General features: G+C 41.6%; 2 protein-coding genes across 3 annotated transcripts in view; one reads left to right on the top strand and one right to left on the bottom strand.

The window, feature by feature from the left end:
* Positions 1 to 7,153, bottom strand: part of Paics (PAICS bifunctional enzyme) — a 50,169-nt gene extending 43,016 nt beyond the window's left edge. For both annotated transcript variants that reach the window (XM_067142558.2, XM_067142559.2), the window contains exons 1-2: positions 6,999 to 7,153; positions 1,368 to 1,571 (exon numbers count right to left, since the gene is read on the bottom strand). In XM_067142558.2, coding sequence (XP_066998659.1) covers positions 1,368 to 1,571; positions 6,999 to 7,011 — 217 coding nt within the window. In that variant the 5' untranslated portion in view covers positions 7,012 to 7,153. The remainder of the gene's footprint in view (positions 1 to 1,367; positions 1,572 to 6,998) is intronic.
* A 26-nt stretch (positions 7,154 to 7,179) lies between these two features.
* The window catches only part of LOC136865975 (amidophosphoribosyltransferase), a 155,351-nt gene continuing 149,792 nt past the window's right edge, over positions 7,180 to 12,738 (top strand). The window contains exon 1 of the mRNA XM_067142555.2: positions 7,180 to 7,318. The gene's annotated coding sequence lies outside the window, so the exon portion shown is untranslated. The remainder of the gene's footprint in view (positions 7,319 to 12,738) is intronic.

Below are 12,738 nucleotides of genomic sequence, written 5' to 3'. Positions count from 1 at the left end.
CATGACCAACCTGATGCTCTGAACAAGAACATTGAAAAGTATGGTATGAAAATCAGCACAGAGAAAAGCAAGACCATGGTGATGTCAAGAGGAGAAAGAAAGGGAATTGTGACAAATGGTGGTCAAAGTCTTGAAACTGTTGACAGTTTTAAATACCTGGGGAGTGAATTACTGTAATGCAGAATACAAGGCTGGACATGGAGATTAGTAAGTGGGTTAGAACAGGTCAATGCATTCTGCCAGAGTGTAAGAAACCTTGTCTGGAATAAGAAAGTATCAAGGAAGTGTAAAGAGATAATGTACAAAATGTATCATGCACACCCATATTGACTAATAAGGCAGAGACCTAGACAATGACAAGTAGGGAGGAGAGTAGAATTCAGGCCGGTGAAATGAAATACCTAAGAAGTATGATAGGAAAGACAAGGAAAGATAGATGAAGAAATGAAGATGCGAGAAAAGAGATCAGAATGGAAAACCTAAATGAGAGAATGGATAGGAGTAAACTAAGATGGTTTGGACATGAGGAGGAAAGAATACCAAAAGAGATGATGGAGATGAAGTTCATTACCGGTTTACTCCTTGGCATGGAAACTCTCAAATTCCTGATTCTACAGAAGAATATGCGATCACAATTTTACATAATAGGACTGTGTAACAAAAATTTAAAAGGATGGAAACCATTATTCTGGCTTGGGTTTATTGAAACAGAATAAGGAAACTAAACGTACCAAAGTCTCAACAATGCCAGAAGAAGATCAAGGAAAACTGAATTAACAACTCAAGAGTCCATATTGTACATTGTAAGCCAATGGTATAGCAGTGGATCCTGTAAAATCTCTGGAAGTTTAGCAGTGGTGTGCTCAGAAGAAATGTAGAAATTTAAAAAATAAGATGTAGAATACATAAATACATGTAAAATGGCTGCTGTAAAAATAAATCATGAGGCACGAGGACCCAGCATGAAATTTATCAAGAAGCTTCAAAGAGAGTACAAGAGTAGGAAAGATCATAATATAAAACTGGAATTAGAGAGGATAAATTTCCAATTTCTTTTAAATCATTCATGAAAAGACTACATAAGCAATTGATAGGGAATCTGCCACCTTGGCTCCAGCTCTGTATGCATGTCAGTGGTGACTGATTGATTGATGACATCCAAACAGGTTTGAGAATTGGGGAGACTTTATTCCCAGTTCCCAAGCCGAGTATCATCATTAGAAGTCCTAGGAGTCCGAGTACAAATACTTATTAGAAATGAAGAGGCATCTCCGACATGTGCCAAAACATCTCCCTCCTCGTGCTCAAGGTCAGGCGGAAATGATTTTGAAAATAACATTTTTACCCAAAGCATAATTTGTACTTACCAACAGAGTTCAAGATCTCAAACACTTTGCCATTGGTTTGGTTTGAGATGGCTGCCTTGCCCTCCAGCTCGTGAGCCTTTGCACCATCACCAGCAGTAATACGGTCTTTACTCTGCACCAGCACATGTCCAGGAAAACTGGATATATCAAATACTTGCTTTGTCTTCCCCTCGATGACCAACTCTCCCAGTTTGTAACCTTCAACTGAAAATGTTCAGATCTATGTCAATAATCAGCATATCAGTAGCACATTGATACAATAAAATGAATTCAGAACTTAAGTAACGGAAAGGAATAAAAACAAGAGACAAATCACGTCATATAGGCTACAGGGTGGTTGGATACATAGTGAACCAGGTATATGACCATTAGATAAGTAATTTGAAAAAAATAATTTGATACCTGATACCAATGTCAGCTGCTGAAGAAGCCAATCAGTTCGCTTCATGGGCTATTTCAAATGGCTTTTTAGGGTGGCGTTGCTAAAGCTGCAAGTTGCTTGCATTGCATGCGAGTCCGGTCCACTGCAACCATGCCACACGGCTGCTTACGAACATTTCCGTAAATAAACCAATCACTTAACAGATGCTGATGTTGAGAAATGAGCATCAAACACACTATGGATTTGAGCCACTGTCACTGTAGCGTACTTGCGTACTTGCTATGGCGTGATCCTGTCAGCTCTGAAGTCCGTGTTCAAATCCTTCCCCTGGAAAGATTTTTTCTTTGATTGGTGCTCTCAAGCTACATGCAGATTTAGCAACACTGCCTCACAAAGTCCATTTGAATTCACCCGTGAAACGATCTGATTGGCTAACTTCAGTAACTGATCGAATGAGAAAGGTACGAGATACCAAATTATTTTTTTCAAATTAATCATCAATATGACCAACCCTCTAATACTCATATACTTGGTTCACGTAATTTCCGACCATTCTGTAGAAAGAGATATCCTATTATGAGTTTATGTTCTTGGCTCTCTACATTTATAACTAGATATTCCACAATTAACTCATAATTGTCTAGTATTTGAAAGAGGCTTCAATTTAAATACACTGCTGATATCTTTATCAGAGATTTTATTCTCCGTCCCAACTATTATATTAGATACTACCCATATTATTCCATTTTTTTTCTTTTTCAACAACTTTCTTTATGTTACACCGACACAGATATGTCTGAAATGTCATTAACATCTCCCGTATGCAGTTATCAGACTGTGCCTCTTATAAGGGCTTCTGATAAGTTCACCTGCATACACCCCAGCGTCAGTGGGTAGGGTCTGACACATCCCACTCTGATGAGTCTAGTGTCAGACCTAAGACGAAACGCTGGTTAATAGAGCAAACGCCTGAAAAGCCTTACATCTGATATGTTTTTTGACATTTTTGACTTGCTCTATTGGTGAAAAATATCTAATTCCCTCCATGGGAATTTAGAATTTTCCATACAGATATGTCTTACGGTAATGATGAGATACGAAAGGGCTAGGAATGGGGCAGAAGCAAACATGGCCTTAATTAAGCTATAGTCCCACCCAACATTTGCCTGGTGTGAAAATGGGAAACCATGGAACACCATCTTCAAGGCTGCACACAGTGGGGTTTGAACCCACTAAAATACCAGAAATATGGACAGTGGCAGATAGTACCCAACAAAGTCATGTACAAAGAGTTGGAACCCTTTACTGATATTATGCCTACAAGGAGACTGGGATTCTTTGAACACATAATGAGAATGCAGGACTCAAAACTTCTGAAACAACTGGTTCAGTATAACCTAAAAAGGGATGCAAATAGATCAGAAATTGGCTTTACTCAGGTGCAGTGAATGAGCACTCTCCACTTATTTTTGTCCATGTACGTGCCTTCTTCCATAACCTGCTGCAAATCAAGACCACGCCCAGCCAGATCTTTTCTAATCTGACTGATGTCCGGCCCTGCGGTGTAAGGGGCCACGGGGCCGCCTGTCACCCAGCGGCCCCGGTTTCGATTCCTGGCCGGGTCAGGGGTTTTTAATTGTAAATGATTAATATCCCTGGCCTGGGGACTGGGTGTTTATGCCGTCCTTAATGTTCCTTTCTCACATTCAACACTCTACACTTCCGCAATTCCAATTACACACAGGTTCATATCATATGGTGCAAGTAGGGGCAAAAGAACTCTATAGGTTGACGCCCCGAACAAATATCAGATTTACAAAAAAAAAAAAAAAAAAATGCTAGATCCATCTCTTCCTTGGCTGCCCTCTTGATCTTTTGCCTCCTAGTTCATTCTCAAACCACACTCTAGCTATTCCTTGTGGGTCCATTCTTTTGAGACGACCAAACCATTTCAGCCTGACTTCGACACAGATCTCACCAAGCAATTGTTTCACTTGGACAAGATGGTGTATCTTGTTGTTTCTTATGAATCATAGATCTTAAAAACTTCATTTACACAGCTTGTAGAAGACACAACAGAGAAGATAAAATTACATACATTCATATTCATTATAGACCATTATGCCTTACAGCATTCAGTCTCTGTGAATTTACTACATGCCGCCACAATCCTCTATTTGTAACTAGTTCTTTGGCCTCATTTAGTTCTATGCCTCATATCTTTAAATCATTAGGAACTGAGTCTAACCATGGTCATCTTGGTCTCCCTCTACTTCTCTTACCCTCCATAAAGGAGCCCATTATTTTGGAGCCCATTATTCTGCTAGGTGATCTATCCTCCTCCAATTGCCTCACATGATCCCATCACCAAAGCCGGTTTATGCGTACAGCTTCATCCATCGAGTTCATTCCTAACGTAACCTGAATTTCCTCATTCCAATACTCTCCTGCCAATGTTCCCACCTGTTTAAACCAGCAATCATTCTCGCTACTTTCATGTCTTTTATTACTAACATAAGAATAAGATATCCTAAGTCCACCCAGATTTCACTCCCGTAAAGCATACCGTAGTTGGTCTGAAAACAGTCCGATGTAAAGATAGTTTCTTCCGGGAGCTGACTTCCTTCATACAGAATACCGTTGATCGCAACTGCAAACTCACTGCATTAGCTTTACTGCACCTTGAGTCAATCTCACTCACTATACTACCTTCCTGGGAGAACACACATCCTAAATACTTGAAACTATCTACTTGTTCCAGCTTTGTATCCCCAATCTGATATTCAATTCTCTTGGATTTCCTACCTACTGACATCAATTTGGTCTTGGAAAGGCTAATTTTCATCCCATACTCATTGCACCCATTTTCAAATTCCAATATATTAGATTGCAGGCTTTCGACACAATCTGCATTAAGACTAGGTCGTCAGCATAGACCAGACTGCTTACTGCATTTCCACCAAACTGAATCCCTCTCTGCCACTTATACCTTTCCGCAGATGATTCATGTACACTACGAACAACAAAAGTGAAAGATTACAGCCTTGTTTAATCCCTGTTAGTACTTTGAGCCAAAAACTAATTATACCATCAATTCTCACTGCAGCCCAATATTGTCAACATAAATGCCTTTGATTGATTTTAATAAACTACCCTTAATCCCATAGGCCCCTAGTACTGCAAACACTTTTCCCTCAGTACTCCTGTCATATGCTTTCTTTAGATCTATGAAACATAGACATAACTGTCTATTCCTCTCGTAGCATTTTGCAATTATGTGATGCATACTGAAAATCTGATCGTGGCAGCTGCTCTATGGTCTGAAACCACACTGGTTTTCATCCAACCCTCTTAATCACTCATCGCACCCTCCCTTCCAAGATGCCAGTGAACACTTTGCTTGGTATACTGATCAGTGAGATACCTCGATAGTTCCTGCAATCCTTCCTGTTCCCTTGCTTAAAATATATAGGTGTAATTACATCTTTTGTCCAATCAGAAGGCATCTTACTAACACTCCATGCTAATCTTATTATTCTATGAAGCCATTTCATCCCTGCCTTCCCACTAACTTAGGCTATATTTAACCATTTTAGGTGAAATAAATTAAAATGAATTTTTAAGTCTTTGTAAAAATTTAAACATTTTTAAATTTTTGTTTAATAATATTATGTAATGTCCGCCTCTGTGGTGTAGTTGTTAGTGTGATTAGCTGCCACGCCCGGAGGCCCGGGTTCGATTCCCGGCTCTGCCACAAAATTTGAAAAGTAGTACGAGGGCTGGAACAGGGTCCACTCAGCCTCAGAAGGTCAACTGAGTAGAGGTGGGTTCGATTCCCATCTCGGCCATCCTGGAAGTGATTTTCCGTGGTTTCCCACTTTTCCTCCAGGAAAATGCCAGGATGGTACCTAACTTAAGGCCACGGCCGTTTCCTTCCCTCTTCCTTGTCTATCCCTTCCAATCTTCCCAGCCTCCACCAAGGCCCCTGTTCAGCATAGCAGGTGAGGCCGCCTGGGCGAGGTACTGGTCATCCTCCCCAGTTGTATCCCCCGACCCAATGTCTCACGCTGCAGGACACTCCCCTTGAGGTGGTTATCCCTTGCCAAGTCCAAGGGAAAAACCAACCCTGGAGGGTAAGCAGATTAAGACAGAAAGAATATTACGGTATATAATATTGTTCACAGTGATGGACACAATGTGTTAACATATTTTAATTTACTTTAAAACTGTACATAATAGTTGGTGTTTGTTTTTGTAACAAAAGTGGTTTATTAAAATGGTTGGTAAAGTTAAGAGAGTAAGTTACTACATACTGTGTGAGGGAGGTCCCGAGATTTCAGATGCTTTGGGGTTTACACATGGTTTATGAAGTGAGTTTTTTTTTTTTTTTTAAACTATAGAGTAGACCTAGTGTTAAGTTCTCATATCTTTGAGTTGATTCATTCTGTATTTCTTTTGGAAAAAAATGAAGTGACTTATTGTAATTTTCTAAAAAATCAAGCTAATGTTGTTATTTTCTCTCTTTGTGGGGCCTATAGGCTGATGCTGGTGCTACAGACACAGAATGAATACCGAAGGGCACAACGGTTCATAATGATTATGTATGTATATAACAGTTACTGTCCAAACTGAAAAAGGAACAAACTGGCTCGCTAACTAATAACTGACTTAGCATTATATCCTTGGCAGAATTGTCAGCCTTTGGTTCAGAGGGCCCTGGGTTCGATTCACTGCCGGGCCAGGAATTTTAACCGCAAATGATTCATTGCTCTGAGTCGGTGTTTGGGTGTTTATGTTTGTATTAATACAAATCTTCATTTACCCCACATACAGCATAATACCACACTACCAACCACCTTAGAAACACCCAGTAGTCAATACTTCCCTCCACACAGGGTTGGTATCACAAGGGCATCCGACCGTACAACTGGGCCAAATCTATATGGATCGCCAACCTCAAGAAATTGACGGAATAAAAGGCAGAGAGAAGAAGTGCGCTAAATGGTGTAGAATCATTTAGAGAGGAACCGAACAACCTCCGGGTATAAGCCTACTTCTACGCAGATATTTTCAGTATCGCATAATTAATTAAACTCTGAAACCTTCACCGGAAGAATATCCCCTTCCCCTTAGTAACAGTGGGCTGTCCTCTTCCTTCTCACACTTCCTACGAGAGTTAACAAGTGCAAGGTCGACCACAACTCTGAAGGCTACGAGCAAGAGAAGCTTCAATTAACAGGGCAACTCACCTTCAGTAGCCATGTCTCGTATTCGTTCCTCCTTGCCTTCCTGGAAGTTCCGTCGGCAACTAACTGAAGTGGTAGCAAATGCGTCTGATATAATGTACACACACTTGTTGATCAGTCGCCCTGTTTTGTTTTTTTCTTTATGTTCGTCAAGAACATGTCTATCCCCACCCTTCCTTCAGCGAGTCACGTGGGTCAGCTATTCGGTTTTGAGTGGTGCCCGCTGGACAGATATGCACACAGTAAGCTTGGTAGAGAAGCACATGGTGGATTGAGTCAGACAGTGAAGTTCCGGCAGTTCTTGAACGAATATTATAATTGAAGTAAGTATTCTTTGCTATTGTAAATCAAATGTCTGTATGTAGCTGAGCATGCAAATGAATGCTTCTGTGAAGTGAAAATGTATCGTTTGTGTTACATATCATAATATTGGGGTTTTCTTTAGATGTCAACATTTACCGCGTGTTCATGTAGTTGTATAGAAACTGTTAGAATACTATGTTTTCCTTAACACTTGTAGGTATATTTATCTCGTAATCATTACAGTATTATTTTAAATAGATTTCGGGCATGACACGAGGTTACTATTCATACACAATTTCCAAGTAAAACTTGCTACCGACACAGCTGTTGCTGACATACAATTTAGATCGATGCCGCACTCTAGAGGGGGTTGCAGTGATATTACCTGTTATTTATAAAAAAATATTCATTTATTAGATCGATTTTTGTTTGTGAATAGCAGTGACTGTAAACCCCAGTAAGTCCAAGATGTGAGCTGTTCCACGCTGGACCTCAGGTACCGGTACATTTTGGGGGGGGGATTGATATTTAGAAGTGCTTTAAGGGCAAATTTAATTACAATACTTCAAGAAATTCAAAATATGTTTTATACTCATTGCAGATAAATATTATTACAATATTAACCTAACAAGCATAGAAATAATAAAAATTGAACGTCAGTCGTGCACACTTTTCAGAATTTTTGTTGCGAATACCACCTACAGTGTTATGACAGCCTGCTGCAATCCCCTTGTGGCTGGGGGCAATATAATGACAACCACGGTATCCCCTACCTGTCGTAAGAGCCGACTACAACGGGTCCCAGGTGTTCTTAGTTGGGAGCATTGGTTGGCGACTACGGGACCCTTAGCTGAGTCCTGGCATTGCTTCCACTTTCTTGTCAAGGATTCTCACTTTCATCTATCCTATCCGACCTCTTTTGGTCAACTCTTGTTCTTTTCCGACCTCGACGGCATTAGAACATTCGAGGCCTATGGAGTCTCGATTTCATACCCTTCGTGGTCCTTGTATTTCTTTTGCCGATACCTTCATTTTTCGCATTGCCGGGCTCTTTCCGTTTCGCCTCTAATTAGTGTTAATAGAGGATGGTTGCCAAGTTGTATTTCCTCTTAAACAATAGTAACAATAATCACCACCACTTAGCCTACTGCGTGTGATTGGTGGAGAAATTTAAAGTCTGCTTTATACTAATTGCAGATATATTATTGCAGTATAAACACTGAATGAATAACGATTTAAGATATATTGTGCAATTATTTTTAAAATACTTCGGACGTTAGTAGGTATCATATTGGCCCATTGGAGTCATTTTATGCCACTTTTGAATAAGAATCCTCTTATGATTAATGAAAGTTGCTGTGCAACATGCTTAATATCCTCATAGCCAACAAGTGATAGGCTCTTGGTTTTTAATTGTAGGCTTGTTAACTTATCTGACGCTGCACCAAGAAAATGACACCTAATGGTAATACTTTTATTTTTCTGTTCCAAGAATTTCCAGCTTGAAGTTTGGGCCTGTAGTATCTCGTAATTGAAAAAGTGTAAACATTATATTTATACTGTATAATCAGATTCGGGAGCCACCGTGGCTCAGACGGCAGCGCGTCGGCCTCCCACCGCTGGATACCGTGGTTCAAATCCCGGTTACTCCATGTGAGATTTGTGCTGGGCAAAGCGGAGGCGGGACAGGTTTTTCTCCGGATACTCCGATTTTCCCTGTCATCTTTCATTCCAGCAACACTCTCCGTTCTCATTTCATAGCATCTATCAGTCATTAATAAAAATCACTTTGGAAGTGGCGACCCCATCGTACTAATAGCCTATATATGATTCATTCATTTCATTCCTGACCCGGTTTTCATTTTCATTCGGATTTGGTGTGCAGTTCTTTGGGCTGAAGACGTAGTGCGCCACCCCTCGCTCCCTTCTGTATGGTACGAAATATCCCCATTCTTTTTTCAGTTTGTTTGAAAGGTGAGTGCTAAAACTCTTACGATAATTCCCCAAACAGTTCGTGAATATTTAAAATTGGAAAGAGTTAAACTTAAACAATTAATTTTGGTTTGCCTGTATATGTATGTTGATATAATAATGAGGAAAGGGCACGAAGGTCGGAGTGTCTTAAGGAAGTACTGGGAGGACCGCAAAGCCCGAACAATCCCTTCAAAGAAACCTGAACAACGGACTGACTGAAGTGAAGCTATGCGGTCATAAAACAAGAAGAAGAAGAAGGATGATATGAACCATATGTGTACAGTCAGGAAAATATGATACACATCTATTACTCTTCTATATACCTTGGATGCGCATCTGTTTTTTTTATATTTATTTTACAATTGGCTTTACGTCGCACCGACACAGATAGGTCTTATGGCAACAATGGTATACGAATGGGAAGGAAGCGACCGTGGCCTTAATTAAGATACAGCTCCAACATTTGCCTGGTGTGAAAATTGGGAAAACACGGAAAACCACCTTCAGGGCTGCCGACAGTGGGGTTCGAACCCACTATCTCTCGAATGTAAGCTCACAGCTGCGCGCCCCTAACCGCAAGGCCAACTCGCTCGGTCACGTGCTATTGATTGAAACTTTGTTATATAGGCCTAGCGTGATGCTTCAGATTAAACATTAAAAATCCTTTATTGACTTGTCTTTTATATATTCTGATTTCAAGCGACTTTCCTACATTTCTTGGGCCGATGACCTAGCTGTTAGGGCCCCTTTAGACAACAAACATCATCATTATCCTATATTTCTGTTTCTTATTCTGTTAGGGTGAAAACAGAAAATTCACCAGCAATTTGTCTATTCGAGATTATTATTATTATTATTATTATTATTATTAGCTAATGTCATTAACTTTGGACATGTTTAATTTGCTAATATTTCTATTCGAGATGATTATTATTATTATTATTATTATTATTATTATTATTAGCTAATGTCGTTAACTTTGGACATGTTTAATTTGCTAATATTTCTATATTTTTAAAATTTTATTTCTTTTCTGTGGTGCGGGTTCCTAGACTACAGACTAATTCCGGTCCTGATATACACTTATTAGCAACAAAAGAAATGCGAGGAGCCCTCCCAGGGACACATAAGTGGGTACAGACACAGGACATGGTATAAAGAAAACTTCAAAATGTTGCACCACACCTAGCATTTGTTTCAGGATAACAAACCCTCGCAGGATGCACTTAGTACCGTTAGTAGTACGGTGTTGCACCACCCTTTGCACGGAGACAGGCGGCTCAAACGGTCGGGCGTGGAGGCATACAGACGTCGGATGTTCTCCTCTGGAAGGTCCTGCCACGGCTGGCGCAACTGATCCTCCAAATCTGCCGTCGTTTCCGCTGGTCGAAGTTGCCGTCCAGTTTGGTCCCAAACGTTCTCGATGGGCGAGAAGCCTTTTTAGAGACCTTGCTGGCCAAGGAAGCATATTGAAATCACGAAAACAGGTTAGAGATACCCGTGCTGTTGTGAAGCCGGGCATTACCCTGTTGGAAAATGGGGTTGTTGAACTGCACCGGGAAGGAAAGCAAATACGGTCGCAGAATTCCCTGGGCTTATTGTCGCGCCATCAGGGTTCTTTCAGTCACCAGCAATGATGAATCGGAATCGTCGGAAATGACACCTCTCGTTGAGCCGGTGTACCTCTCTACAGTGCAGCTTGAATCATTGCACTGTATCAAGACAGAACCGTGGCTCGTCGTGCTGCACGTTCCTGGCAGAAGTTCAAACGTGCTCGGCGATGCTCAGGTCTTCATGGTGGAAGTCGTAAGGAACGCCGCAACGACATATCTTGTTCTGCTATCTGTACAAGCGTGGCCAACCCCAACTGCATGGCACTACAGCCCTGACGGGCCTTGTCCTACCAAGCGACAGCTGTTCAGCCCGAAGGGCTGCAGATGACGAGGTGACGCATGTTCGTTGCGACAAATCCTCTCGGCCGTTATTCTTGGTTTTCTAGACCGGGGTCGCTGTCTCACCGTCAGAGAGCACCTCATTGTAATCAGTAATCACGTAGGCTGAGTGGACCTTGAACCAATCCCCAGGACAAGGTAAAGATCCCTGACCTAGCGGGAATCGAACCCGGGGCCTCCGCGTGAAAGTCAGGCGCGCTACCCCTAGACTGCGGGGCCGGCGACGCGTGGCCAGCACCGATGCATAATGTATTCAGAACGGTCCAAGTGGGGAGCAATGCGTCGATGACGCGGCCTTTTGCAGACTCATGTAGCTGGTCGGATGTGCGGTCGGGCGTGCTGTGCGTTGCATCTATGACTGAGGAAGGGATATGTACGCTCCCTTCAGTAAGACTGTGGTAGCTCCTTTACCATTCCAATCCTATCGTCGCTGAAAACATATTTGAGTTAGTACGACGTGATAAAAAAAATGAAATGGCGTATAGCTTTTAGTGCCGGGAGTGTCCGAGGACAAGTTCGGCTCGCCAGATGCAGGTCTTTTGATTTGACACCCGTAGGTGACCTGCGCGTCGTGATGAGTATGAAATGATGATGAAGACGACACATACATCCAGCCCCTGTGCCAGGGAAATTAACCAATTAAAATTCCCGACCCTGCCGGGAATCGAACCCGGGACCCCTGTGGCCAAAGGCCAGCACGCTAACCATTTAGCCATGGAGCCGGACATGGTGAAAGTGATTATTTTAAGAGGAAGTACAACTAGACAACCTCCCCTCCTAACACTAATCAGTAGGGGGAAAGGAAGTGGTTAGAACTTTCGAAAAATGAAGTAAGGAAAGAGAAAGAATACCGTCGGGATCGGAAAAGAACAAGAGTTGACCAAGGGAAATTTGATTCGATAAGAAACCCATCGGATATTCGTTTTTCCTTTACATGTTACCTAAGTGTATATTTAAGATGTTAAATCATACGTATCATAGTGTATTTATAGGGTCAGTATTGTTAATACTTACCTGTTAGAAGAAAGTGGTGGAATTCTTATATCAGAAGCTCATGTTTCATATGTAGCGCGTCTTTTGGTGCCTGATTTGTGATTCAGGGCAGCCCACGGCTAGCAAGTGTAGTACATTTGAATATAGCCTACAGTGGTTCCAATAAAAATATAGGTACTCTGTTCATCAATAACTTTGTAATAAATCGAGATACAAGTCTTGACATTTGGTGAAGATATAGCTTAACTTAGGGTCCCCCAGAAGTAGAAGTCTGTCGAAGTGTTAGGTGTGGAGACCATACTGAAAATTCGACACAGTCTCTTCTGCCTATCCATTGTCCAGGGAGAGTTTCACCAAGGTAGGCTGATGACACACGGAGCGGTTTTTGCCGAGTCGGCAGCCGCGTCGGCCGCCGCCTGTGATTGATACACAGAGCGGTTTTTGCCGACTGTGACGAAACCACTGCCTGCTCGAACTGCATCTAAAATGACTGCTCAGAGCAGTCATCGGGTGCGTATCGA

The sequence above is a fragment of the Anabrus simplex genome, chromosome 3 (genome assembly GCF_040414725.1).
Source record: "Anabrus simplex isolate iqAnaSimp1 chromosome 3, ASM4041472v1, whole genome shotgun sequence".
NCBI classification, from domain to species: domain Eukaryota; kingdom Metazoa; phylum Arthropoda; class Insecta; order Orthoptera; family Tettigoniidae; genus Anabrus; species Anabrus simplex.
Note: the sequence above shows the minus strand (reverse complement) of the source record. Positions and strands in the feature narration are given on the sequence as shown.